Here is a 27,285-nt window from a genome sequence, read left to right on the forward strand (position 1 = left end):
GAACCAATACTCCCAGGGAAATCTTTATTCTTATTGAGGGAGGATGTTGTCATGAGATAAAATATTATTAAGAATTATTGGAAGGCCGGCGCCATGGCTCACTAGGTTAATCCTCCGCCTGCAGTGCCGGCACCCCGGGTTCTAGTCCCGGCCAGGGCACCGGATTCTGTCCCGGTCGCTCCTCTTCCAGTCCAGCTCTCTGCTGTGGCCCGGGAGTGCAGTGGAGGATGGCCCAAGTGCTTGGGCCCTGCACCTGCATGGGAGACCAGGAGAAGCACCTGGCTCCTAGCTTTGGATCAGCGCGGTGCGCCGGCCGCAACAGCCATTGGGGGGTGAACCAACGGAAAAAGGAAGACCTTTCTCTCTGTCTGTCTCTCTCTCTCATTGTCCACTCTGCCTGTCATAAAAAAAAAAAAAGGGGGGGGGGGGGGCCAGCGCTGTAGCTCAGTAGGTTAATCCTCTACCTGCAGTGCCAGTATCCCATATGGGCACCAGTTCTAGTCCTGGCTGCTCCTCTTCTGATCCAGCTCTCTGCTATGGCCTGGGAAGGCAATAGAAGATGGCCCATGTCTTTGGGCCCCTGTACCCGTGTGGGAGACCTGGAGGAAGCTCCTGGCTCCAGATCGGCACAGCTTCAGCCGTTGTGGCCATTTGGGGAGTGAACCAGCAGATGGAAGGTCTCTCTCTGTCTCCCACTCTCACTGACTGTAGCTCTATCTCTCAGATAAATAAATAAATAAAAATATTTTTTAAAAAGAGAATTATATAGCTTTGTTTAATATTATAGAACAAGTTCTTCATTTTAAAAAAATGATCAGAGGAATTAACCATGCTACATGTTTTCTTTTACACAGAGAGCTGACCTTTGTGTGCTTTAGAATAGACAGTAATTCAAGTTTGGACGGTCTTGGAATCTGCTAATGTACAGCAGCAGTATTTCCTTTAGTTCCTGTCAGTCTTATTAACTAACAACTAGGTATAGATTTACATTCAAAGGAGTAACATTCCAGTTTGCCTATAACCAAACATTTTCCATCTGTGGGTGGTATTTTGAAGAAGTTTGTTTTTACTGCTGACTTTGGGTTCTTCCATCTTGAATGATAGTCATGTTTATTTTATTCTTTGTTCAGAAATCATATGGAGTTGGATTTTTTTCCCTTTTTTTTTTTTTGGAGGGAATTTTTGGTTTGTTCATGATTTATAATATATATCCTCTTTCAATTGTTAAAGTAATGATATTGGCCAAAAAAAGGAAAGATGTCTAATTTATTGGTCATTAATAGAAATTCTTTATAGACATTTAAAGCTTGGGGCCGGCATTGTGGTATGGGTGCTGGTTCAAGTCCCAGCTACGCTACTTCCTATCCGGCTCTCTGCTATCGTCTGGGAAAGCAGTAGAAGATGGCCCAAGCCCTTGGGCCCCTGCACCCTCGTGGGAGACCTGGAAGAAACTCCTGGCTTTGAATCAGTCAGCTCTGACCGTTGTGGCCAATTGGGGAGTGAACCAGTGGATGGAAGACCTCTCTCTCTCTCTCTCTCTCTGCCTCCCCTTCTCTCAGTTTAACTCTGACTTTCAAATAAAGAGATAAATCTTAAAAAAAAATTTAAAGCTAAGCTTGGGCTGCATTCATAAGGCAGAAAAGGTTATTGAATGTTTTAAAAACAGACATGCTGTGGTCAGAGTTGTCCCTCAAGAAGTTTAATGTGGTAATAGTACAGAATGAGGAAGAGCTGAAAATAATAGCTAGAAGGTTTTACAGTAATTCAAGCAAGGGATTAAGAAGACCAGTAGAGTTACAGCAGTAAGAATGGAAAGGACAAAAGATAGAAAGACTTTCCAGAGGTAGAACATACTATCATATGCGTAGGACTAGACATTGCAGACATTTGAGCCAGTACTGTTTCTTGGATTTCAGTTTGGGAAAATTTTGCTGCTACAGAGAGATTAGGTATAAAAATAAATGTTAGGGAAAAGAATGAATTCAGTTTTGGGGATTTGAGTATTTTTAATAGATTGATGTACCTGTGTAGCTGGAGTGTTTTGTTCTACTCCAGTTTATAGAGCTTAATTTTATTACATCTACATTAAATAATGGGAATTTAACTTTATAAAGGAAAAACTAAGGAGCTGCACTGATACAAAGGCAGGAGCCAGAAGGTTCTTTTGGGTCTCCCATGTACGTGTGGGAGCCCAAGGAATTGGGCCATCTTCTGCTTTCCCAGGCCATAGCAGAGAGCTGAGTCAGAAGTGGAGCCACCAAGACTTGTACCAGTGCTCATATGGGATGCCAGCACTGCAAGTGGCAGCTTTACCTGCTACACCACAGCGCCAGCCCCCATGGTTCCTTCTAACATAAGTGCTTCTTATTTCCATCATTGAACTAAATATTTAGCAATTATTTCTAGAAAAATGTTAAATAATATGGTAGACACTCATAAGAATGCTTCTAAATTTTTTTAAAAGATGTATTTATGTATTTGAAAGGCAGAGTTACAGAGAGGCAAAGGCAGAGGAAAAGAGAGAGAGTTCTTCCATCCACTGGTTCACTCCCCAAGTGGTTACAACTGCTGGAGCTTGCCCAATTGCAAGCCAGGAGCTTAGAGCTTCTTCCAGGTATCCCAGGTGGGTACAGGGGCCCAAGGACTTGGACCATCTTCTGCTGCTTTTCCAGGCCATAGCAGAGAGCTGGATTGGAAGTGGAGCAGCCGGGACTCAAACAGGTGCCCATATGGGATACTCCACTGCAGGCGGCGGCTTTACCTACTGATCCACAGCACCGGCCCCAGAGCTTCTAAATTTTTACCTTTAAGCATCATGTTGGTCTTTGGCATGATATAAACATTGTATTGTGTTTTAAAAAAGTACTTTGGGCTGGCATTTTGGCATAGTAGGTAAAGTCACCGCCCATAGCACCGGCTGCTCCACTTCTGACCCAGCATCCTGCTTATGGTGTGGGAAAATCATTCCCAGGAAGATGACTCAAGTGCCTGAGCCCCTATCACCATATGGGAAACCCAGATGAAGCTCCTGGCTCCTGGCTTCAGCCTGGCTCAGCCCTGGCCATTGCAGCCTGTGGTGAGTGAGCCAGAGGATGGAGGTTTGTTCCGCCCCCCCCCCCCCCCCCCCGTTTCTGTGTGTGTATGTGTGTGTGTCTCCCTCTCTATAACTCTTTTTTATTTTTATTATTATTACTTTTTATTATTATTATTATTATGATTATTATTATTATTTTTGACAGGCAGAGTGGACAGTGAGAAAGAGAGACAGAGAGAAAGGTCTTCCTTTTTGCCATTGGTTCACCCTCCAATGGCCGCTGCAGCTGGCGCATCGCACTGATCCGAAGGCAGGAGCCAGGTGCTTCTTCTGGTCTCCCATGCGGGTGCAGGGCCCAAGTACTTGGGCCATCCTCCACTGCACTCCCGGGCCATAGCAAAGAGCTGGCCTGGAAGAGGGGCGACCGGGATAGAATCCGGCGCCCCAACCAGGACTAGAACCCGGTGTGCCGGCGCCGCAAGGTGGAGGATTAGCCTGTTAAGCCACGGCGCCAGCCAAAATTTTTTAAAAGTTATTTATTGGGGCTGGCACTGTGGTATAACTGATAAAGCCACTGCTTTCAGTGCTGGCATCCCATATAGGCACTGGTTCTCCACTTTGATGCTAAAGTAGAAAAATAAACATGTTAAAATTGTCAAGATGATACTGAAAAAGAAAAGTTTCAAGTGGGTTAGCCCTACCATGCATTAAAACATACTGTATGAGGCCTCTATAATTAAAACAATGTGGTACTGGCACATGAGTAGATTGTATCATTTAAGATTTGTGGAATGGAATGGAAAATGCAGAATTAAACTCTGATACTTATGGGAATTTAAATGTATGATAAAGGTTGAATTTCAAGTCATTGGGAGTAAAGATGGACTTTTTAAAAACTGATAATGAGCCCACTCAATAGCCATTTGGAAAAGGATATTTTACACTACACAGAAAAACATCAAATGATCACGAATCTGAATGTTAAAACGAAAATACTCAAAGCATTCTTTTTTGTCTTGGAATAGGGAAAGTCTGTTTCTTAGTATGACTGTTAAATTTGACTAACATTAAAAAAAATGACTAAAAAGGATCAGAAGGGAACTGATAACTTGGGAGTAACTTTTTATTGTTTTATATGATTTTCTTTACCTTGTAAGTCACTTTTACCTTTTTTTTTTTTTTTTTTTAATCCACTTATTTGATAGAGTTACAGAGAGAGAAGAGACAGAGGTCTTCTATCCATCCATTGGTTCACACCCCAAATGGCCGCAAGGACCAGGCCTGGGCCGGGCTGAAACCAGGAGCCAGGAGCTTCCTCCAGATCTCACACGTGGGTGCAGAGCCCAAGGATTTGAGCCATCTTCTACTGCTTTTCCAGGCGCATTGGCAGGGAGGTAGATCAGCAGTGAAACAGCTGGGACTTGAACCGGTGCTCATATAGGATGCTGACCCTGCAGGCTTTGGCTTTAAACCACTGTGCCACAGTGTTGGCCCAGGGAGTAACTATTTGTAACAGACAGTCAGAGCACTAATATCCCTAAAATATAAAAACTTCTAAAAGTCGAAGAACAGGTAGGCATTTGGCTCAGTGGTTAAATTTAGGATGCCAGCATATGAGTCCTAGCTCCACTCTTTATTCCGACTTCCTGTACATATGCTTTCTATATGTGCTCAGCTGATTGGATGTCTCCCACCTACATGGGAGACCTGGATTGAGTACCTGGCTTCTAGTGTCATCCTACCCCTTCCCTGGCTGTTTGAACGTTTGGGGAGTGAACCAGCCAGTGGGAGATCTCATTGTCTTGACTCTTCTCCCTTTTTCCTTCTCCCTTTCCATGGATAAGAGAAATGGGGAAAAGATAAAAACTGTTCACCCAAAATTATATATAATAGTGGTCCTCAAAAATAGGAAAAAAATGAGGCCAGTGTTGTGGTGTAGTAGGCTAAGCCTCTGCCTGCAATGCCAGCATTGCCCCATATGGACCCTGGTTCCAGACTTGGCCTCTCTACTTCTGATCCAGCTTTCTGCTAGTGGCCTGGAAAAGCAGTGGATGATGGCCCGACTGCTTGGGCTCCTGTACCCACATGGGAGACTCAGATGAAGGTCCTGGCTCCTGGCTTGGGATCTGCCCAGTTCTGGCTTGTGCGACTATCTGGGCTGGGGAGTCAGCAGATGGAGGACTGACCTCTCTGTCTCTCCCTCTCTGTAACTCTGCCTTTCAAATAAAGAAATATATATATATATATATATATATATATATATATGTATATATATATATATATATGTACATATATTTACTGAAAGAGAAATAGTAACACTATACTAGTGAAACCCAAAAGATAACCTTGAGTAATCAAGGTTAACATCACTGATAATATGACCTATTGGTATTATGTACCCCATGGCAGGATGCACTAGAGAAGAATAATACATAGAATGTTGCCAATGTTGCAGTTTGCCTCTGCCTACAACACTGGCATCCCATATGGATGGTAGTTTGAGTCCCAGCTGCTCCACTTTAGATCCAGCTCCCTGCTAATGTGCCTGGGAAAGTAGCAGAGGATGACCCAAGTGCTTGAGTCCCTGCTCCCACGTGGGATACCCAGAGGAAACTCTGGGGTACTGGCTTTGGCCTGGCCCAGCCCCAGCCTTTGAGGCCATTTGGGGAGTGAACCAGCAGATAGAAGATTTCTCTTCCTCTCCCTCCCCATCCCTGTCTCCCTCTCCCTCCATTTCCTCTTTCCCCTTGCCCTCTCTTTCCCCTTCTCCCTCTCTCTAACTCTGCCTTTTAAATAAATAAATAATTATTTTTTTTAAAAAAAGAATAATACGGGGCCAGTGCTATGTGACAATGGATTAAAGCCTCCACCTGCAGTGCTGGCATCCCTTATGGGCGCCAGTTTGAGTCCTGGCTGCTCCACTTCCAATCCAGCTTTCTGCTAATGTGCCTGGGAAAGTGGCAGAGGATATTCCAAGTCCTTTGACCCCTGCACCCACATGTGAGATCCAGAAGAAGCTCCTGGCTCTTAGCTTCAGACTGGCCCAGCTCCAGCTATTGTAGCCATTTGGAGAGTGAACCAGTGGACGGAAGACATTTCTCTCTCTCTCTCTCTCTCTCTCTCTCTACCTCTCTCTCTAAATAAATAAAAACAATAATACATAGATTAATACAGTATCATTTTTGTAGTATGCGTACCATAAATGGGTAATCATATTCTCTATTATGAAAAAAGTTTAGACAATACTATACTGAGAAACAATCTACAGAAAACTGATCAGTATTCTTTAAAGGTGTCAAAAACATCACAGACTGAAAAAAGGGCATGGAAATATCAGGGATTGAAGGAGACTAGGAGAAATAATAACAAATGTATTGTGGCTTATGGGTAGCATTCTTTGGAAAAACATTAGTGAAAAAACTGGTGAGTTTCAGGTAAGGCATGTAGTTAGATACTAGTATTAAACTGATGTTTTCCTGGTGTTAATAAGAGATAATATAGTTATGGAGGATTTTAACATTAGAAGTGGGATGAGTGATAAGTGGGTCCTTTCTCTTTTTCAAATGTTGATTTTTGTATGGGTACTTTTTTCTGCTTTTTGGCAGATATTATATAACAGTTAATCAATTTGTTATGAAGCATGCCTCTTTTTTAAATTTGGGAGACATCAATAGAGACTATTATATGTATTTTCCTCTATTGACTAATTTATTTAATTACCTGAACAGAGTTTCTGATGTTAAACCATTCTTCTACTTACTTGAAAAAAATTACTTGACTGGGGGCCAGGGTGAGGCAGAGAGCTTCCATCTGCTGGTTTACTACACCAGTGCCCACAGACCATAGCTAGAAGCCTAGAACCCAATCAGAGACTTCATTTGTGGACAGAGACCAAACCAGTTGGGCCATCACCTGCTGCCTCCCATTACATGTATTTACAGGAAGCAACAATTGGGATCAGAACTAGGACACGAGTCTATTTACTCCAGCATGGGATACTAATATCTCAAGTAGCATCTCAATCACTAGGCCAGATACCCACCCCAAGGCTCGTTTTTAATGGATAAAAATTGAATGCTGCACAGGGATTTGACATAGCCTATGTACCCCAAAATGATTGTCTCAAGATTTTCTTACAATTTCTTACATGTAAAATGTGTAGTTTTTTTTTTTTTTTTTATTATGCATTCATTCGAGAGGCAGAGACAGAGATAGTTAAAGAGAACTTTATCAGCTGGTTCACTCTCCAAATGTCTTCAGTGGCTGGGATTGGTCACAGCTGAAACCAGGAGTCAGAAAAATAGTTTAGGTCTCCCACATGGGTGACAGAAACTCAACCATTTGGGTCACTACTGCTGATTCCCGGGGTCTGTGTTAGCAGGAAACCAGTCAGGAGCCAGAGGTAGGTGTTGAATCTTTGGTACTCTGATGCAAACCATAGCTGTCTTCACTGACATTTTAATTGCTAGGCCAAACACTTAACTGATATGTTAGGTTTATTATGTAATCAGAATAATATTAGTATAATTTTATAGACTTATTCTAATTTGACTTTTAGTTGAATTTGCTTCTTGTTAGTACATTAAGTCTGACAGATGATTAATGGAAAGTTAGTTTTGATATGAGTTCTTGAGTTCTTCATATATCACAACTAACATGCCAGTAAGCAAAAGGTGGATATAGGGTGGGGAGCAGATAAATTGTTTTCTCTAAAGCCTACACTTTGTGTTGGAAATTGTAGGAACAAGTAGATGGTAGGTTTGTTTTGTTTTGTTTTGTTTTGTTTTGTTTTGTTTACAGGTAGAGTGGACAGTGAGAGAGAGAGAGACAGAGAGAAAGGTCCTCCTTTTCCGTTGGTTCATCCCCCAATGGCTGCTGTGGCCGGCGCACCACGCTGATGCGAAGCCAGGAGCCAGGCGCTTCTCCTGGTCTCCCATGCGGGTGCAGGGCCCAAGCACTTGGGCCATCCTCCACTGCCTTCCCGGGCCATAGCAGAGAGCTGGCCTGGAAGAGGGGCAACCGGGACAGAATTCGGTGCCCCGACTGGTACTAGAACCTGGTGTGCCAGCGCCGCTAGGTGGAGGATTAGCCTCTTGAGCCGCGGCGCCGGCCGGATGGTAGGTTTCTATCTCATTGTGTAGCATATTTGAATTCTAATGTTTTACATCTAACATTTCTTAGATTTTTTAACGAAGGTAGTGTCTACTTGGCAGGGAGCATTATTGGAACTTGTGGAGACAACTTTTTGATTGTTACTGTGATTGGATATATACTAGATAGGGGTCCTAGATTATTAGATGTCTCAAAATGCTCAGACTGTTTCACATATATAGCAATTATCTCACATTCCATGTGAATATAGAATGTCTCACCACTCATATTGATGAAAATATTGTTTGAAACTAGAACTTAATTTTGTTTTGCTTATAACCAGAATGTTTTTTTGCATTATATTACTGTATGCTACATTTTTTTTTGGACAGGCAGATTTAGACAGTGAGAGAGAAAGGTCTTTCTTTTTCCATTGGTTCACCCCCAAAATGGCCACTACGGCTGGCGCACTGCGCCAATCTGAAGCCAGGAGCCAAATGCTTCCTCCTGGTCTCCCATGCGGGTGCAGGGCCCAAGCCAAGTGAGCCATGGTGCCGGCCCTGTATGCTACATTTTTAAAAATACTTTTTTTTTTTGAAAGGCAGAGTTACAGAGAGAGGTAGAGACAGAGAGAGATCTTGCATCTACTGTTTCACTCCCCAAGTGACCATGACAGCTGGGACTCTGCTGCCTCGCCAGGCACACTAGCAAAAGCTATATCATAGGTGGAGCTACCTGGCAGGGGAGATACCATGATCACGAAAGTGGTTTTCCCCAGGTGAGGCTTATCCATTGCACTCCAGCTGTGCTGGCCCCTTCGATTTCCCCAAATGTGGGAAGCTTGACTGCATAATATTTGATAGTGGGGGACTGCATTTGTGCTCTCCCCTGAGGGGGGGGGGGAGGTGGAGCAACTGGGACTCAAACCAACACTCATATGAGATGCCAGCATACCATATGAGGGCAGCAACTTAACCTGTTCTACCACAACACCAGTCCCTGGATGCTACATTTTTGAGGGCTGATAGTATGTATCTGCTTACTTTATTATCTCTTCTAGTTCAGTTATCACTAAATATTTATGTTGAAATACATAATGACTTACTATAAAATATTCCCTTCTGATTTCTCTTGTATGATTAGAGAATGTTATCTGTTTCTGAAATTATATATGGGTAACTCATTTTAGGTTTTGCTAGTCAAGAAAATTTTGGAGCTGGTAGGTTTGAGAATCCATATTTGGTGGTGAAAAGTCTTTAAATATTTACATCTAGGCAACAAAGCTGCAATTTTAGAGGATTCATTCTCCATGGGACACATGACAGGATTCGAAGATATAAGAGATTTGCTTTTAGCTGTCTTGAATGATGTAATAGGGTTTCATCTAGACACATGTTAACAAAGGAATGGAAAGGAAGGGATATTAAAGGCATTTTGAAGAAAAAATCAGTAAACATTTTAATTGTTTGAAAGGTGCTTGAACCATGGACTCCTGGGTTATTACAGGAATCTGAGTAGAGCCATAGGGAAGTAATTTTGAGGGCCCTCACTAGTTTTTGAGTAATTATTTAATTAGAAGAGCTTCAGGACCCCTAAAAGTTTTAACTTAGAATTTTGAGGAGGGGAGCATGTGTAAGGGCTAATCACACTACTTAGCAATACTTGATGAAGAGTAATGAGTAGTCACTGTCTTCTGTATTCTCGGTGTAATGATGAATTACAGGTTTGGTTGCTTGGCTCCAAAGTAGCACTTTTTCACTGTACTGCATTTCTTTTAATATCATGGTCCATGTGATGTGGATAACAGTTATGTATGTCTTCCTTTATTTTTAATTTATTTTGGTAAATATGCCCTTGGCTTATTGGGAAGTAGTATCTTGTGCCTAGAGTTTATACTCCTCCAATTTTTCGTTAAACAGTTTGACCAGTATTTATTGGGTACTAAGTCACTCAGGATATGTTTATTTAGTGCCTACGGTAAAGCAGATAGTGGGGATGCAGCATGAACAAAAGAATGTCTTTGCTCTTACAGAGCAGACATTCTAGTGAAGATAGACAAATGAGGGCAAGTAAACAAATTAAGTGAAAAGTGATTATAAAATAGAGTAGTGCTATGGATAGTGAATTGGCAGTCGTAATGCTTCTGCTGCTACTTTTCTTTGTGGAAGAAAAGGTATCTGAGGGAGCGATATTACACCTAAGACCTGGATAATGGAGAGCTAGCCCTGTGAAGATCTGAGACAAAAACATTCCAACAGAAACAAAAGCCAAGTGTAACAGCTTTGAAGCAGGAAAGGGATTTACATACTTAGTAATAGCAAAAGGTGAAGGCAAGAGAGGATGCCAGGTAAGGACAGAGGGGAAAGCAGCAGCTTGGTGCAGAAGGAAGCCGTTCAAGGCTGTAGTCAGGGAACTGATCTGATTTTCATAGTATGAAATATTTTGGCTACAGTGTGGTATTTAAATTAAAGGCTGATAATCTTGGTGGGAGATGTTGTGGCAGTGGAGATGGATATATAAGTGGGTGCGTTCAGGATAGAGTCTGGAGGTATATAACTAGTTGATATATGCTGTTAGTGCTGCTGTTTTGCAGATGAGTAAACAAATTCACAGATGTATCAGAGGGTGCCTTTACTTACACAACTAGAAAACAGTGAAACTGAATCTTGCCTAATTCTTTTTTCTGAGTTCCTAAGGATAATGTTGGGCACTTTGAAATATGTAAAGAAGGTATACATAGTTTGTTAAATAGTTTGAGTATATGTACTGCACATGCATGTATGTAATTAGCCAGCACTCTTGGTTCGAAGGAACAAGAAACGATGTCAGGCCAGCAGTAGACTGTGGTGCAGCAGGTTAAGCCACCCCATGCAATGTCAGATCCCATATCAAAGGGCCAGTTCAAGTCCCAGCTGTTCCACTTCCAGTCCAGTTTCTTGCTAGTACACCTAAGGAGGCAGTGGAGAGTAGCACAAGTACTTGGACCCCTGCCACCCACACGGAAGACCCAGATGAAGTTCTGGGCTCCTGGCTTTGGTTTTTCAGCTTGGCCCAGCCCTAACTGTCCAAGCCATTTGGGGAGTGAACCAGCAGATGGAAGATAGATAGATCTCTCTCTCTCTAACACTACCTTTCAAATAAATAAATTTTTTAAAAAAGCCATCTCAAAAGCTTGTGTGTAATCTATCATGGAAAATGCTAAGAAAAATGCAAGGAAGGGAATCTGGATTTAAAAAACTTGGAACTCTAATAGGACTTTTGAGGTATGTATCTTTCTGATGGTCTGTCTCATTATCTCCTATCACTAATAAACTTTGTTGAATTGGGGACTATGAAAACTGACAGCCTTAATTTCCAGTTTGTGATGAGAGGTGATGACAGTGTTCCCTCACTGGTTTCAGTTAATTCAGTTGACCCAGCTTGAGTTGAGTGCCCAAACTTCAATCACATGCTCTGTGTACATGTGTTTTTGCACATGTATATGTATAGGCAGGCTTGAGTGCGTACATGTGTGTGTGTGTGTATGTTTATAAAATAGTAAGATTAGACTTACTCAGAGGACAACCCCTGAGAATTCTGAGCACCTAAGTATTGTATTGTATTAGATGTCAACAAGTCCTGCTCTTAGAGTTTTACTTATTGGAGAGTCACTTAGGCCCTACTCAGATCCAGTTACACACACAATTCTGATAAGCTTGATTACCATTGGGTAGGCAGTGAGCAACAGTGTGTACATTAGTAAACCAGAACTTCAGAGCTGTGCTATTGATCAGTCACATTGACAGCAAAAGTGATAGAACTTTAGGAATGAGAAAAGATTTCAAGCCAAAATGACTTTTTAAAAAGACTTTATTATTTGAGACTTGGCGGGGGAGGGTGGGGAAAGGAAGAGAAGGTAAAAGGAGTCCCATCACTTTTTTTTTTTTTAATTTTATTTATTTATTTGAGAGGTAGAGTCACAGACAATGAGAGGGAGAAACAGAGAGAAAGATCTTCCGTCCATTGGTTCACTCCCCAAATGACTGCAACGGCTGGAGCTGTGCCAATCCAAAGCCAGGAGCCAGGTGCTTCTTCCCAGTCTCCCATATAGGTGCAGGGGCCCAAGGACTTGGCCATCTTCTACTGCCTTCCCAGGCCACAGCAGAGAGCTGGATTGGAAGAGGAGCAGCCAGGACTAGAACCGGTACCCATATTGGATGCCGGCACCACAGGCCAGAGGATTAACCTACTGCACCATGGCACCAGCCCCTCCATCCACTTTTGTGTATTTGGTTCACTCCCCAAATGTCTGAACAGTCGGCCTGGGCTAGACTGCAACTAGGAGTCAGGAGCTTCATCTAAGTCTCCCACGTGGGTGGCAGGAACCCAATTACTTGGGCCATCGTCTACTGTCTCTGAGGTACATTAGCAGAAGTGAGAAGTATGGAGTAGCCAGGACTCAAATTGACATTCTGGCATGGGGTGTTGGTGTCCCAGGTGGTTGGATTAATCTGCTGTGCTACAACACTTATACCCATAATGACTTTTTAAATTAGTAGCTATTAGTTTTTAGGTGATAGTCCTGCATACCCTAGTATTTTCTGAGGAATTTTATGTAGTGTTTGTTAGGTACCTTCATATGTCAAACCTTTATTTTTAAGGGCATAATAAGATAGACCTGGTCTCTGTGCTCAGGATGACACTAGAATAAAAGGGGTTGTTTCTATAATAGAATAATGGAAAAGTAAATTGGCAGTAACCAGTCTTGATCTCTTCAGAATTATCAGGGTAGGATAGGCATTATTAGCCACTTGCTCTCTGTCTGCTTCTGCCTCTCTATAACTCTCCCTTTCAAATAAATACATCTTTAAAAAAATAATAGCCACTTGGGGCCGGCGCCGCGGCTCACTAGGCTAATCCTCCGCCTGCGAGGCTGGCACACCGGGTTCTAGTCCCAGTCGGGGCGCCGGATTCTGTCCTGGTTGCCCCTCTTCCAGGCCAGCTCTCTGCTGTGGCCAGGGAGTGCAGTGGAGGATGGCCCAAGTACTTGGGCCCTGCACCCCATGTGAGACCAGCAGAAGCACCTGGCTCCTGGCTTCGGATCAGCACAATTTGCCAGCCGCAGCGGCCATTGGAGGGTGAACCAGCGGCAAAAAGGAAGACCTTTCTCTCTGTCTCTCTCTCTCACTGTCCACTCTGCCTGTAAAAAAAATAAATAAAAAAATAATAGCCACTTGGGACATCTGCATCAGAGTGCCTGCATTGGAGTTTCAGCCCTGCTTCTGATTCCAGCTTCCTGCCAATGCTCACTCTGAGAGACTGCATTAAGTGGTTGAGTTCTTGTCATTAACATGGGAGACCCAGATTGAGTTCTAGGCTATTGATTGTTGCAGGGATTTGAGGAGTGAACCAATGGATGTAAGATCTCTCTCTCTCTGTCTCTCTCTCTCTCTCTCTCTCTGTCTCTGTCTCTCATTTTGTCTCTACTTTCACATTTAAAAAAAAAAAAAAAAAAAGGAATGACCAGAGAACATAGATAGGGAGAAATATAATAAAATGGTTAGAAGCACACATACTGGAATCAGATAAGGATTTGAATTCCAGTTTTGTTATTTTACAAGCTGTCTGCCCTTTGGCAAGTTATTCAACCCTTTTAATTCCTGTTTTCCTAACTGTGAAATAGAATAATAATAATTTACAATAATAACAAGTTGTCCAAATTAAATGAAGTATGACATATTTAAACATTTTAACACTGTTCTTGGCATGATAACTTTTACTGGTAGGTCTCTGATTTGTAGAAAATTGCTTACCAAGACAAATAGAAACTATTTTACTCTCTTTACAAACTAACAAAAAAAAAGGAACTTACTAAAAAACTGGTCACAAGTTGTAAATTATATTAAAATAAGTACTTGCTACCTGTCAGTATTTTAGTATGGTAAGAGTATTATCCAAAAATCCAAGGTGAGTCACATTCTTCATTGTTCTCTATAAAAGGTTACTTGGAATCTTAAACTAGAAGGGCTAAGAGAAACTGATTTTGAGAATAGCCTTTTCATGTGGGATATATCTTTGTATGGTGAAAAGCTTAAGAAAGATAAGAATGAAAAGTGGAGAACCTTAAGACAATTTTTAGTTCAATACTTGTTTTGTAACTGAGGCAAGCAAGTGATTGCTTCAGCAGTTGTATAGCCAATAAAAATTTAACTGTTTTTGTTGTTGTTTACTAAATATCAGTGAAGTAGAATTAGTTGTGCTAATTGAATACCACTGAAGGAAAAGTCTGTACCTACTTAGCTCACTTTTCATCTTTAGAGACCTATGAATTCATTCATTCAACAAATACTTATTGAGTGGCTGCTGTGTTTTATGCCAGGCATTGTCTTTGAAGAGTTTATAGTCTTGCTAGAGGGAGGTTAAAACATCAAGCACATTGATAGTTAAAGTATTTCACCTTGCAGACCTCTGGGGAGAGATTGCTATGGATTTAGAAGTTGTGCTCATCTCAGGCAAACAAAATACAGGAGTTGATGGCATATGACAAAAAGTTTTTTTCTTCACGGAAGCTAGCGAAAGGAGACAGAAAGGGGAATACAAGGTGAGAGAGATGGTTTATCACTATCCTTTTGATTTCAGATGTGTTTTTCAAATAACAGGTATGTTTAGGATCCACTATGTATTATGTAGTACTTTGGTAAATGATGGGGAAGTAATACAAAAAAGGAATATCGTAGTCTCTGTCCTCAAGGGACTGGGAACTAGACTCTTCCTAGGACAAAACTCTTTTGAAATAATGAGAGAATTATATCTAGCAATCTCTTTCTTTCTTTCTTTCTTTTTTTTTTTTTTCCTTAGATAAAATAGTTTTCTGAAGAAATTTTCAATACACAGGAAGAGATATATACCATAACTATTTTTTTCAAAGCTTTGTTAATGAAAGTTTCAAGTATTTGCATAAGTAGAGAAAATAGTTTAATTCCAACCTCCATACTCAGCTTCCAGATTCAATAGTTATATTCATCCTGTTGTACTTATTTGCTCAATCCCTTTTATCTTTTATTTTTTACTCTCTTTTCTTCCTCTCTCTTTCTAATATATTTTAAAAGAAATTTTTGACACTGTATATTTTCACTGGAAATACTTCTGTATTATAGCATAATAGCTTATATGTACTATAATTTACCTAACCCGTACTGTAGTGATGGCCACTGTCATTATTTATGGTTTATTTCTTCTATGTAGTGCTTTCTGGAATATCCTTATGTACCTACATACCTTTTTGACATCCTTATGCATATGTATTGCCCCTCACATTTGGCATTCTCTTACCGTGGAATCTTTTAGAAATGAGAGTGCTGAAGCAAAGGGTATGAACCTTTTACAAAATGCTACATAATATCCAACTGACTTTCAGCAACGTTGTTGTAATTCTTTTATCAGTAGTGTGCTTATCCATTCATATCTTTGCCAAACTAAAGTTTTTCTATTAACTTTTGCCATTTTCCCAGTATTGGATTTTTTTTTTTTAAAAGATGTATGTATTTATCTGAAAGTCAGAGTTACACAGAGAGAGAGAGTCATGTGGCCATTACTTAGTATATGCATGTTCTTTTGTAAAGCAAGAAAATTTTGAGGATGTGAAGTCACATATCTGGCCTCTTTACAACCCAGGGCCTCTGAACTAACTACAGTGTTTACAAATTATTTAGCTGTTCTCAGCCTGTATCTGCATAAATTAAACACCTGCTTCATAAGATTATCATGTGAATTAAATGAGATGATATATGTAATGCATTTAGCATAAAGCCTAGTACAGAGTAAATATTCACTACAATATTATAATAACCTATTACTAAATTAATTTAACATCTTTTTAAAAAGATCTACTTATTTATTGAAAAGTCAGAGTTACAGAAAGAGAAGGAGAAGAAGAAGAGAGAAAGATCTTCCATCCGTTGGTTTAGGCCCCAGTTGGTCACAGCAGCCAGGACTGGGCCAGCCCAAATCTAGGAGCCAGGACTTTCTTCTAGGTCCCCTAGAAGCAGGGGCCCAACACTTGGGCCATCTTGTACTGCTTTTCCCCGGCACATTTGCAGGGAGCTGGATTGGAAGTAGAGCAACGGGACATGAACTGGCGCCCCTGTGGGATGTTGGCATTGCTGATGGTGGCTTTTATCTTGTACACCACAATTCCGGCCCCTGTTTAACCTGTTAAGTTAGAAACTGCTTCAACCTCCTTTTATTTCCTTAATGCCTTTAATTTAAGCAGTTACTAAATTCTTCTCAGTTTTCTTCAATTATCTTTTATTTTACTCTTCTTTGGATCCTTATTCTTAAAAAGAAATACATTTTTGGGGCCAGCGCTGTGGCATAGCGGGTAAAGCTGCTGCCTGCAGTGCTGACATCCCATATGGGCGCCAGTTCAAGTCCCTGCGGCTCCACTTCTGATCCAGCTCTCTAGTTACGGCCTGGGAAAGCAGTAGAAGATAGTCCAAGTCTTTGGGTCCCTGCACCCATGTGGGAGACCCAGAAGAAGCTCCTGGCTCTTGGCTTTGGATTGGCGCAGCTCCAGCCATTGTGGCCAAATGGGCAATGAACCAGCAGATGGAAAACTCTGCCGCTGCCTCTCCTTCTGTCTCTGTGAAACTCAGACTTTCAAATAAATAAATTAACCTAAAAAAAAAAAGAAATACATTTTTTATTCTACACTTTACTTGTAGATATCTGAAACAAGTTTCATGAAATAACATTCCTTCTTAGAATGTTTGATGTACTCTGATACTTTTTGTCCTGTTATATGTCATTAAGAAAAGAAGCTAGTTACAACCATTAAAACTCACTTCACAGTAGTTTGAACTATGCTTGTCTAGATTTTTGGAATCTAGAAAATTTGGATTACTATTAAACAATATAATGTTTAATCGAAGATTTATTTTTAAAGATTATTTACTTCAAAGTCAGAGTTACACACACATACACACACACGCAGAGAGATAGAGAGGAAGAGAGAGAAAGAGAGGTCTTCCATCCAGTGGTTCACTCCCCAATTGACCGCAACCACTGGAGTTGTGCCGATTCAAAGCCAAGGATTTGGGACATTTTCCACTGCTTTCCCAGGCCGTAGCAGAGAGCTGGATCAGAAGTAAAGCAGCTGGGTCTCGAAACCAGTGCCCACATGGGATGCCGGCACTTCAGGCTAGGGCATTAACCCGCTGCACCACAGCGCCATCCCCTCCGAAGATTTTCAATGAAATAGAAAATAGATCAAGTCCCCTTTATTTGTTTCCCTCTGTCTGTCTGTAACTCTCTCAAATAAGTAAATAAATTAAAAAAAAAAAAAAAGCCAGGTGCTGGCACCTTGGTAGGTTAAGCCTCCATCTGCACCCTTTATGGGCACGTATGATCCATATGGTCACTGGTTCCAATCTAGCTCCTTGCTGATGGCCTGGGAAAGTAGAAGATGGCTCAAGTTTTTGGGCCCCTGCACCTGCGTGGGAGACCCAGAAGAAACTCCTGGCTTTGGATGGGCCCAGCTCCGGCAATTTGGGGAGTGAACCAGCACATGGAAGACCTCTCTCTCGGTCTCTTTCTGTCTGTAACTCTCAAATAAATATCTTTAAAAAAAAAAAAAAACACACATAGCCTTTAAAAAAGAAAATAGATCAAGTGACTGGGGCTTAGAGTTTATTTAGATTGCGCTTTATCTTTGTTCACCATCAGTTGTTTAGATTTACCTTTCTCATTTTTTTTAGGATTTATTTTTTATTTACTTGAAAGGCAGAGTTACAGAGAGAAGGGGAGCGACATACAGAGAGAGATCTTCCTTCTGATTCACTCCCCAAATGGCTACAACAGCTTTGCCTGGGCCTAGGCCAGGCTGAAGCCAACAGCCTGGAGCTCCATCTGGGCCTTATACTTGGAAGGCAAGGGCCCAAGGACTTGGGCCATACTCCACTGCCCTCTCAGGCACATGAGCAGAGAGCTGGATTGGAAGTGGAGCAGTCAGGGCATGAACCTGCTGCATTCTTATGGGATGCCAGCACTGCAGGAGGTGGCTTTACCTGCTTTGCTACATAGGACCCCTTTCAATATGGTTTTGCTGTTGAAAGTGAGAGGGTTCATTGTGCATATTACAGAGCTGGAATAGAATGAGAATACTCTGCAGCTGGGGCACAAGTTTCTCAGCCATTTCACATACGAAATATTTTCTTAGAAAATGAATTGAAGTGCATGGGTTAAAAAGTGGATAGCATAATTTTTCAAGAGATTTGAATAAAATTTTTTATAAAATATTAAACATTTTAAAAATAGGAAGAATAGTATAACAAATCCTCATTACCTAAATTTACTTTCAATAATAGCATTATGTTGATTCCAAGAGGAATCTTTAACAAGGTTTCTTTAAAATATGTATTTATTTATTTATTTGAAAGTCAGAATTACACAGAGAGAGGAAAGGCAGTGATGTCTTCCATCCACTGGCTCACTCTCCAGTTGGCCGCAACAGCCGGAGCTGTGTTGATCCAAAGCCAGGAGCTTCTTCTGGGTTTCCCACGTGGGTATGGGGCCCAAGTTGTTGGGCCATCTGCCACTGCTTTCCCAGGCCATGGCAGAGGGCTAGATCAGAAGTGGAGCAGCCAGGACTCAAACCGGCGCCCATTATGGGATGCTGGCACTGCAGGCAGCCACAGTGCTGGCCCCCATAACAAAGAATTTTTAAAGCATATAAAATTCTCTCCTTTAATGTAATTCCTTCCTTTTATATAAGTAGATGATTTGTTTTTCAGAAGAGGTATATCAGCCTTAGTGTACCTTGCTTCAGTGCCCACAATCTGCAAGCCTAGGAAGAAGAGTAAGTAATTACATGCTATGTGAAAAAAGGGATGGTGTGGAAATAATTTGTCCCATTTAAGGGATTTTACTTATGGCCTCCTAAGAACACTACACCCATGCCCCTCTTACATGAAGTATTTCTTTATTTTTTTTAAGACTTTATTATTTATTCTAGAGAGTCACAGAGAGAAGGAGAGACAAAGAGGTCTTCAATCTACTGATTTACTCCCCAAATGTCTACAGCAGCTGGAGCTGAGCCCATCCAAAGCTAGCAGCCAGGAGCTTCTCTGGGTCTCCTTGTGGGTGCAGGGACCCAAGCACTTGGATCTTCTACTGCTTTCCCAAGCCATTAGCAGGGAGCTGGATCAGAAGAGGATCTGGGGCAAGAACTGGTGTCCTTACGGGATGCCAGTGCCCAGAGGTTTAGCCTCCTATACCGCAGCACGGGCCCCATGAAATGTTCCAACAACATATTTTACCAGTCTCTCTAGCACTCTCTCAGTGCCACTTAACTTAATTTCATTTTCACAAACATTTTAAAGTATTATGATGTTTTAGGCTTCAGTATCTCTGTTTTAAACTTCCTTGGTTTTTTTCCTTTCCTACATAAGGGCTAAAATCCCACACAGTAGATTTTCATTTACAATCTGGCTTCACCCCGTCTTTCTTCTTTTTTTCTTTTTAAGATTTATTTATTTATTTGAAAGTCAGAGTTACACAGAGAGAGTAGGAGAGGCAGAAAGAGAGAGAGAGAGGTCTTCCATCTGCTGGGTCACTCCCCAGTCAGCTGCAACGGCCTGAGCTGCACCGATCTGAATCCAGGAGCCAGGAGCTTCTTCTGGGTCTGCCACATGGGTGCAGGGGCCCAAGGACTTGGGCCATCTTCCACTGCTTTCCTAGGCCATAGCAAAGAGCTGGATCGGAAGTGGAGCAGATAGGTCTTGAACTGGCGGCACCCATATGGGATGCCAACACTGTAGGCAGCTGCTTTACCAGCTACGCCACAGCACCGGCCCTCACCCCATCTTTCTAGTCTTTGCTTCCATGATCTGTTTCTTCCCTTCCATTTTTACCTTCTTACTGTTAGGATACTCATTCCATTTTAAGACTTGGATTATTTTTCTAGTTCTAATTGAGACATTATTTTGTGGATGAGGCCATTTTAACCATCTGAGGAAAAAAAATAATTCATCAGCTCATTTTTGTTTGATGTGTCTGTGTGGTGCCACTTAATTGAGTTATTTTTTATCTAGTAGTTTAGGTTTACCCTGCTGTGCACTCTTGGTTATACAGTATTCTTTTCCAGAGAAGGGATTATATCTTACTCTTCTTTGTCTCTTAAACATTTCTTTGGTTCCTACACGTAGTAGGCATCCAGTAATTGTTTGTTGAATGAATGTATTCTTTTAGAATTTTAGAATCCAGTTCTATTACAGATTCCAGATAGGAATGGTGAATCAAAGTTTGTTTTTTTTGTTGTTTTAGTTTATATTTGGTTTTCTACTTCTCTTCTTGGTGATGTTTATTAAAATTTCTACAGAGAGCTAAATTCCATAGCTTTTTCCTTAGGTGTAAATATTCATATACTTTGGTAAACTAGTATAGAGTGTACATCTTAAATATCCTACAGTAAAGGTAAGTAAAAACATTCAGTATCCTTATTTTTTTCTGTTGAGCAGTATGATTTTGTGAGTTGGAATAGATTTCTTCTGTGAACCTTACAGTAGTTTTGACTAATTTTTAATACATTTCAGCTCATGGAATGCTGTGTAAATGCCCTGGTGACATCATTTAAAGAGACTATCTTAGCGGAGTGCCAAGGCATGATCAAACGAAATGAAACTGAAAGTAGGTAAAAACATCATATAAAGTTATCGTAATCTGTTATCACTGAAGAAAATCACTAAATAAATTGCTGTTAAGTCATTCTTTTACACATAGTTGTATTTTTAAACTGCTTAAGGAAGTTAATAAAATACTTAATATGGAAGCAGAGACTTAAGTATTTTAACAGAAACTTAAGTATTCTCCCCCTTTGATATTTATACATATATATATATATATATATATATATATATATATATATATATATCTGTGTATATGTAATGAATTTCCATTTTATCTCTCAAAGTAACATTCTGCTTTTAAAGGGGCCAACTTTAATTTGTAAACAAATAGTATAGGATAGAACTAGGTATTTGATTTATATGTGGAACCATGTGACTAATTTTTTAGGATGTAATAAAATTTTCTGTGTTACTAATTTTCATCCCTCCTTCCGAAAAGCATTTAATAATTTAAGATTTTTTTCCTGGTGAAAAAGTTTCAATATAAAGGCTAACATGTTAAATGTTATGCAATATCCTTATCTTGATAAGATCAACATTTTAGTTTTTTTTTGTTTTTTTTTTTTTTTTTAAGATTTATTTATTTGAAAGGCAGAGTTACAGGGAGTCTTCATCCACTGGTTCACTCCCCAGATGGCCGCAATGGCTGGAGCCTGCACCGATCCGAAGCCAGGAGCTTCTTCCAGGTCTCCCATGCGGGTGCAGGGGCCCAAGCACTTGGCCATCTTGAAGATTTATTTTATTTATTTGAGAGGCAGAGTTACAAAGAGAGGGAGAGAGAGAGATAAAGGTCTTCCATCCACTGGTTGGTTTCCCTAATGGCTACAGTGGCCAGAGCTGGGCCAATCTGAAGCCAGAAGCCAAGAGCCTCTTCTAGGTCTCCCTTGTGGGTGCAGGGGCCCAAGCACCTGGGCCATCTTCCACTGCTTTCCCAGGCCATTAGCAGAGAGCTAGATCGGAAGAAGAGCAGCTGGGACACAAAACGGCACCCATATGGGATGCCAGTGCCGCAGGCAGAGGAGAGGCTTAACCTGCTATACCATAGTACCGGCCCCTTAAATTTTCTCTTAATAAACTTACATTTTGAAAAATAGCAAGTATATAGCAAAAAGAAAAAATTTCCTATGTCCTTAAAACCCTGAGATAACCACTTTTCACATTTTGATGTATTACTGTATAAATTTGTGTCTAACTACAAGGTCTCACTTAATCTCCAGTTGAATTTAGAGTACATATTTCAGCTGACTAAATGCATTACTTTTTTTAGAAATTTTGTAGTGAAGAGCAAGCTACTCATTGCCATAAATGAAGTATTTAAATTCTGTTTGCCAACCTAAGTATATTTATATCTGATTCATATTGGACTACTTTTGAAAGTATTTATTTACTAGTAACCAGTACTGAGATATAAGGTTTTTGTGAAGGTCAATTAAATGGTATAACTTATGAAGAAGGGCTCTGTAAATTGAAAATTAATACAATTTTATGTTATCATTTAACATACCATTTCTTTATCATCATTATTCATGATTAGTTATCCTTTAGTGATGCAGCTATCCACTTACTATTGCAGCTGATTTATGAAATGGTGCTAGTTGTCTATGTAAACTGTTGAACTTTGAATAAAGAGTATTTCATCACATTGGAGGCGAAATGAATCACCTTTTAAAGATGTTAGGCTTTGTAGTATCTGATCATTTTTGATTAGTTTTTTTTATTAAAAATGTTTTGAACGAACTGAGAAGGTGGATCAGGAAATCCTACTCGCTATAGCAGCTCCTAAACTAAATGTATGCACAGAATACTATCAACATGGCAAACGTATCTAAATTCTCATTACCATAGGCATTTCATGATACAAATCAGAGAAAAATTATGATAGTGAATAAAATGATTCAATGAATGTGTTCTGTCCTTTCAGAATTACATTTAATGTTTTCATTGATGGACAAAGTTCCTAATGGGATAGAGCCAATGTTGAAAGACTTGGAGGAACATATCATTAGTGCTGGCCTGGCAGATATGGTAGCAGCTGCTGAAACTATTACTACTGTAAGTTTTCTTCAATGGCAATGGTAGATGAATATCAACTTTATTTTTTAAATGTAAGCTTGGATAATTAAACTTAACTGAAAGAACAAAACAGCAATGTTGAAAAGCCTTTTTATTTTCAAAAAGAAATTTTCCCGGTATTAAGACTATATTCTTTTATTGTTATTTTATATTTTTCATTTCTGATATTATATTCCTTTTGAAACTCATATAAAACATTTTGTTTCTAGGACTCTGAGAAATATGTTGAGCAGTTACTTACTCTGTTTAATAGATTTAGTAAACTCGTCAAAGAAGCTTTTCAGGATGATCCACGATTTCTTACTGCAAGAGATAAGGTATATATCTGTATATTAACACTTATATTAAAGGTGTTACTGTCATCATTTAAACCTTTAATAGGTGATATACACTGCTGTACTATTAAATTTCAAACTAATAACCTAACAACTCTTAATTTTTTCATCAGTGGGGATCACCCATAGTTATTACATCTGATTTGTTATACTCATGTTTTTGTAAGCATTGCCTATTCTGTGAACTAGAATTTAGCTATAAAATTGTTCTATTCTTCATTTTCCCAAGAATGGTTACCTGTTTTTGAATATTACAATCACTCAATTCCTATTCACCCTTCCTTTAAGACCAGTTTGTAGTGTACTCCCCTCTGGAACTTGTTGGATTGATACCTCATCCACCTCCAGAGTTTATCCCAAGAAGAGTTGATTCCTCCATCTGCTGTCCTTGCATAGGGTTCCTTTGAGTTATTTCAGGATTTATCCTGGCCTCTCAGAGAAGTATTTGCATTGCATAGAAACTCTCTGCATCCTGACTAGAAGATAATAATGATAATGAAACATCGTATTGTCCATGAAGTTGTATCTTTTGAAATGTCATAAACCTGTCACAAAAAAGTTCTGTTAGGGGTTAGTGTTGTGGTACATCAGTTTAAGCTACTGGCTGTGAAGCTGGCATTCCATATCAGAGTGCTGGTTAAGTTTCAGCTGTTCTACTTTCCAATCCATCTCCCTGCTAACATACCTGGAACAGTAGTGGAAGATGCCACCCACCACATGGGAGACCTGTACAGAGTTCCTGGCTCCTGGCTTCCACCTGGCCTAGCCCTGACTATTGTGGCCATTTAGGGAGAGAACCAGAGGATGAAAGATCTCTTTTCTCACTTTCCCTCCTAATACTCTGCATTTCAAAAAAAATTAATCTGTTTTTTAAAAAGAAATTATTTTTAGTTTTTTAATCTCTTCAACTACCCTTAACTACTTTCCACGTTAGATTTTTTTAATGAAGCTAAAAACACAGCTTTCTCCAGTAGGCTTTTTCCCTCACTTTTTTGGTCCATTTAAAAGGAAGGAAGGGAAGGAGGGAAGGACATGGAGGTGGACATGGAGGGGTCATTTGAAATCTTAAATTGAGCAGCCTGCTAAGGCCTTCCTGAGATGATGTTGAGTCAGAACTGATGGTGATGAAGGAATCAGTTATGAGGTTATCTAAGACAAGAGTATTTTCAGCTAGGGGAAACAGTGCCTGTAAAGGCTCCCTGGCAGGAATACAGTTGTCATGTTCCAGGAATGGGAGAAGAGACCACTGTGGCCAGAGTAGATGGAGTGAGGGGGAGAATATTAGGAAATAAAGTCAAACAGGAAACGGAAGGCCAGATCATGGAAGACTCAGCCATGGTGTAAGGAATTTTGTTTTTACTGTGAGTAGGATGGAAAGTTACTAAACGATGTTGAACAGAGTGATAGAAGCTGATTTAAACAGAGTGATAGAACCTGATTTACATGTTAACAGAATCACTGTGGGCTGGCACCGTGGCTCAACAGGCTAATCCTCCGCCTTGCGGCGCCGGCACACTGGGTTCTAGTCCCGGTTGGGACGCCAGATTCTATCCTGGTTGCCCCTCTTCCAGGCCAGCTCTCTGCTATGGCCCGAGAAGGCAGTGGAGGATGGCCCAAGTGCTTGGGCCCTGCACCCCATGGGAGACCAGGAGAAGCACCTGGCTCCTGCCTTCGGATCAGCACAATGTGCTGGCCGCAGCGGCCATTGGAGGGTGAACCAGCGGCAAAAAGGAAGACCTTTCTCTCTGTCTCTCTCTCACTATCCACTCTGCCTGTCAAAAAAAAAAAAAAAAAAAAAAAAAGAATCACTGTGACTATTGTTAAAAAAAAAAAAAATGAACTGAAAAGCTAAGAAGCAAGAATGCCAGTTAAGGATTTATATAAATAATTTAGTTAAGTGATGATGGGGGTCATCCCAGAGTGGTTGTGTGGTTGTGGAGGTACTCAAAAGTGCTGGAATGTTTCTTTTTCTTTTTTGAATAGAAATAGTTTGGGAAATGAAAGGAACATGTGTAGAAAGGTGGGGGCAGGGGGAGATTATAAAGGGAAGGAATGGTGGTACACAGAGTCTGCTATTAAGATGGGTCAGCCAGCACCGCAGCTCAGTGGGCTAATCCTCCACCTGCGGCGCCGGAACCCCGGGTTCTAGTCCCGGTGGATCGCCGGATTCTGTCCCAGTTGCCCCTCTTCCAGGCCAGCACTCTGCTGTGGCCCGGGAGTGCAGTGGAGGATGGCCCAAGTGGTTGGGCCCTGCACCCCATGGGAGACCAGGAGAAGCACCTGGCTCCTGCCTTCGGATCAGCGCAGTGCGCCGGCCACAGCAGCCATTGGAGGGTGAACCAACGGCAAAGGAAGACCTTTCTGTCTCTCTGTCTCTCTCTCTCTCTCTCTCTCTCACTATCCACTCTGCCTGTCAAAAAAAAAAAAAAAAAAAAAGACTCTACAGTGAGCTGCCATAGCTTATTCCTGGAAGTATTTAAAAAAACACTGCTCAGAGTTATCCTACTTGTGAGGTGTTGATTCCTTCTTCTTCTTCTTTTTTTTTTTTTTTTTGACAGGCAGAGTGAACACAGAGAGAGAGACAGAGAGAAAGGTCTTCCTTTGCCGTTGGTTCACCCTCCAGTGGCCACCGCGGTTGGCGCGCTGCGGCCGGCGCACTGCGCTGATCCGAAGGCAGGAGCCAGGTGCTTCTCCTGGTCTCCCTTGCGGGTGCAGGGCCCAAGCACTTGGGCCATCCTCCACTGCACTCCCGGGCCACAGCGGAGAGCTGGCCTGGAAGAGGGGCAACCAGGACAGAATCCGGTGCCCCGACCGGGATTAGAACCTGGTGTGCTGCCGCCACAGGCGGAGGATTAACCTATTGAGCCACAGCGCCGGCCCAATTCCTTCGTATTTTTAATCTACATGAGTATAGGCAGCACAAATTTCCATAGTCTTAGAAAGGGCACCTTTAGGTACAGGTGCAGATACCAACAGTGGGAAAAGTCTGAGGGGTATGAGCATAGTTTGACAGCATCTGTTATACTAGCTGTGTAGCTTGGAATTAAAAGATAAAAATGACAGCAGTCTGTAAAAGTGGGAGGCTTTTTGACTGACTACTTTCCTCCGCAGCCCAGTGAGATCTTTCCCCTTAAATCATGTTCTTTGAGTACTCTTCTCCACCCCCACTAATGCTCTGCCTTTCTGTGCTGCTGTCATCTCACTGTCTAACTCTACATACCTTTGAGTTTACATTTAATGTAAACTCCTTTTTTTGAAAAAAAAAAATATTGTTTATATTTAAGGTATACACATGATGTTCCAGTATACATATAGGTTGTAAAAGGTTACTATAGTGAAGCAAATTAACATATCCATAAGCTTACATAGTTACCTGCTTTTTTTTTCTAGCAAGATAACTAAAACCTACTCATTTAACATTAATCTCATTAGTATAATTTTTTCTTTTTTTGACAGGCAGAGTGGACAGTGAGAGAGAGACAGAGAGAAAGGTCTTCCTTTTGCCTTTGGTTCACCCTCCAGTGGCTGCCACGGCTGGCGCGCTGTGGCCAGTGCACCGCGCTGATCTGAAGCCAGGAGCCATGTGCTTCTCCTGGTCTCCCATGGGGTGCAGGGCCCAAGCACTTGGGCCATCCTCCACTGCACTCCCTGGCCACAGCAGAGAGCTGGCCTGGAAGAGGGGCAACCGGGACTAGAACCCAGTGTGCCGGCGTCGCAGGTGGAGGATTAGCCTATTGAGCCGTGGCGCCAGCCTCATTAGTATAATTTTATTACCTACGTCCTCGTGGTATACGTTAGATCTATTGACTTATTCATCCTGCATATCTGCTGCTTTGATCTGCTTCTACCCATTTCTTTTCCCTGCCCCTGATGACAACCGTTGTTTTCTATCTCTGCATGTTTGATTTTTTTTTTTTAAGATTTATTTTATTTATTTGAAAGACAGAGTTACAGAGAGAGGTAGAGCCAGAGAGAGAGGTCTTCCATCTGCTGGTTCACTCCCCAGATGCCTGCAATGGCTGGAGCTGCGCTGATCCGAAGCCAGGAGGCAGGAGCTTCTTCCAGGTCTTCCATGTGGGTGCAGGGGCCC

At 41.2% G+C, this 27,285-nt stretch overlaps 1 protein-coding gene and 1 non-coding gene across 3 annotated transcripts in view; both read left to right on the top strand.

The window, feature by feature from the left end:
* The window catches only part of CUL5 (cullin 5), a 134,460-nt gene that overhangs the window by 65,381 nt on the left and 41,794 nt on the right, over positions 1 to 27,285 (top strand). For both annotated transcript variants that reach the window (XM_062196962.1, XM_062196961.1), the window contains exons 8-10: positions 20,695 to 20,788; positions 22,709 to 22,839; positions 23,070 to 23,177. In XM_062196962.1, coding sequence (XP_062052946.1) covers positions 20,695 to 20,788; positions 22,709 to 22,839; positions 23,070 to 23,177 — 333 coding nt within the window. The remainder of the gene's footprint in view (positions 1 to 20,694; positions 20,789 to 22,708; positions 22,840 to 23,069; positions 23,178 to 27,285) is intronic.
* On the top strand, positions 8,853 to 9,016 carry LOC133764981 (U1 spliceosomal RNA). Its single transcript, XR_009866545.1, has one exon. It is a non-coding gene; the product is annotated as a U1 spliceosomal RNA (small nuclear RNA).

The sequence above is a fragment of the Lepus europaeus genome, chromosome 7, assembly GCF_033115175.1.
Source record: "Lepus europaeus isolate LE1 chromosome 7, mLepTim1.pri, whole genome shotgun sequence".
NCBI classification, from domain to species: Eukaryota; Metazoa; Chordata; class Mammalia; order Lagomorpha; family Leporidae; genus Lepus; species Lepus europaeus.